At 57.8% G+C, this 2,414-nt stretch overlaps 1 protein-coding gene across 1 annotated transcript; it reads left to right on the top strand.

Moving 5' to 3' along the window:
• The first annotated feature begins 430 nt into the window (after window positions 1–430).
• Window positions 431–1,888, top strand: LOC131292911 (uncharacterized). The gene has a single exon (XM_058321009.1). It carries the CDS (start codon window positions 431–433, stop codon window positions 1,886–1,888), a length of 1,458 nt encoding a protein of 485 aa, XP_058176992.1.
• The last annotated feature ends 526 nt before the right edge of the window (window positions 1,889–2,414 follow it).

The raw sequence follows: 2,414 nt of genomic DNA, 5'->3' as shown, positions 1-2,414 counted from the left end.
CGTCGATGAGGTGACCTCGGCTGAGGATATTGAGGAGGCCCTAAAAAGGCAGACAGGCATTGGGGAGGAGGCACGGATGCAGGTTAAGATGCGGATGGCGTTTGGTGGCATGCAAACGGCCTCCATCAAAGTGGCATCTAGTATTGCGCCCAAGATCCTGGCGGTAGGGAAGATTAGAGTAGGGTGGACGGTATGCCCACTGCGTTTGGTCGAAAAGCCAAAGCAGTGTTTCAAGTGTTGGGGAGCAGGACACCAGCAAATGGAACTGCAAGGGACCGGACCGCTCGAACACCTGCATGCGGTGTGGTGAAGTTGGTCACCGAGCAGGAGGCTGCAACAAGGAGCAGAAATGCGTCCTCTGTCCACCAGATAGGTGCAACCATCGCATGGGGGGACCGGACTGCAAGGCGCGCTGGTAACTGAGAAAGCCATGGAGGTGATCCAGCTGAACCTCAACCACTGTGAGCTGGCTCAGCAGGTGCTGTGGCAAACGTTGGTAGAGGCGAATGTGGACGTGGCGCTACTCTCGGAGCCATACCAGGTGCCCGTTGGTGACCAAAGCTGGGTGGTAGACAAGACGGGGAAAGCAGCAATCCTAGCTGGGGGTAAGTACCCCATCCAGAGCGTCATCTGCAGGGATCACGAGGGGTTCGTCATAGCCGTGATAAACTCGATAGTGTGCTGCAGCATTTACGCTCCCCCCAGTTGGTCCCCCGCAAAATTCGAAGAGTTTCTCAACACGCTGTCGATGGAGCTAGCTGGTAGAGGAGCAGTGGTCGTCGGGGGCGATTTCAATGCTTGGTCAGTGGAATGGGGTAGCAACTCCACAAACCAGCGAGGAACGAGTGTTGCAGAATGCTTCGCGATGCTGGACCTGCAGCTGCTCAACGACGGCGAAACAAGTACCTTTCGGAGAAATGGCAGGACATCTATAGTGGACGTGACCTTCTGCAGTCAACGGCTGGCAACTGGAGCAGATTGGAGAGTGCTAGAGGACGATACCCTCAGTGACCACCAAGCCATTCGCTTCTCGGTGGGACATACCCGTGGTCCATCAGGAAGCGGATATGGGGTCACGGGAGGATGGAGGACGCAGTGCTTCCACTCGGACACGTTCCTGGCAGCTCTAAGCCTCGGGGGCTTTGGCATCGCACCAACCAGTGCCGCTAAACTGGTAGACGTCTTATCGGACGCGTGTGATGCAACAATGCCGAGGAGGAGGCCATCCAGCTCGAAACGTCGGCCGAAGTACTGGTGGAACCAAGCCATCAAGGAGCTAAGGACGGCGTGCACCACGGCCCGTAGGAAGCAGCTGAGAGCCCGCTCCGATGTGTGTCGGGAGGAGCTGAAGCTGGTGTACCAAGCTGCCAGATCGGCCCTGAAAAGGGAGATCAAAGCCAGCAAAAGGCGGTGCTTCCTCGACCTCTGTCGCGAAGCCGAGAGAAATGTGTGGGGCAACGCGTACAGGGTCGTTGTGAACAAGCTGAAGGGCCAGCCCCCGCCGGAAAGGTGCCCAACCAGACTTCGTGCCTTCATAGAGGAGCTGTTTCCGCAGCACGATCTCACGACTCGTGTCCTATCGTCGTCACCAGCTGAGGAGCTGTCCACGGGGGTGGTGCCGGTGACCAACGAGGAGCTGCTGGACGCCGTTAGGCTGCTGAGGCTGGACAAAGCTCCGGGCCCGGACGGGAATCCCGAATGTGGCGCTGAAGGCTGCGGTGCAGGCGTATCCGGAAGTGTTCAGGGAGTCGTTTCAGCGGCTTCTGGAAACGGGAGAGTTCCCTGCTGTATGGAAGAGGCAGAAGCTAGTCCTTCTGCCGAAGCCAGGGAAAGGTGTGGGCGGCCCTCCCTCATTCAGACCTCTGGGGCTGCTGGACACAACTGGTAAGCTGCTGGAGAGGATCATATTGAACCGCCTCATCGTTTTCACTGAGGGTCAAAGTGGACTCTCCGACCGGCAGTTCGGCTTCCGCAAGAGGAGATCAACGGTGGACGCAATCCTTGCGGTAGTGGGGAAGGTGAGAGCAGCGTACGAGAAGAAGAGGACTGGAGATCGTTGCTGCGGAATCATCACCATCGACGTTAAGAATGCCTTTAACAGTGCCAGCTGGGATGCGATAGGCTTAGCTCTGCGGAGTCACAACGTACCCGAGTACCTGTGCAGGATCCTCGCGAGTTACCTCAGCCAGCGTCGCCTACTCTACGACACAGAGCGGGGCCAAGAGTCCATGGCCATAACTGCAGGTGTTCCACAGGGCTCCATTCTGGGGCCTACCCTCTGGAACATTATGTATGACGGGCTGCTGGAACTCGACCTCCCTAAAGGCACAGAACTCATCGGCTTCGCCGATGACATCGCCTTGACTGTGCTTGGGGAGGACGCAGCCGAAGTGGAAATCCTTGCGGCCGAGGCC

Source organism: Anopheles ziemanni, unplaced genomic scaffold, assembly GCF_943734765.1.
Source record: "Anopheles ziemanni unplaced genomic scaffold, idAnoZiCoDA_A2_x.2 scaffold_14_ctg1, whole genome shotgun sequence".
NCBI classification, from domain to species: domain Eukaryota; kingdom Metazoa; phylum Arthropoda; class Insecta; order Diptera; family Culicidae; genus Anopheles; species Anopheles ziemanni.
Note: the sequence above shows the minus strand (reverse complement) of the source record. Positions and strands in the feature narration are given on the sequence as shown.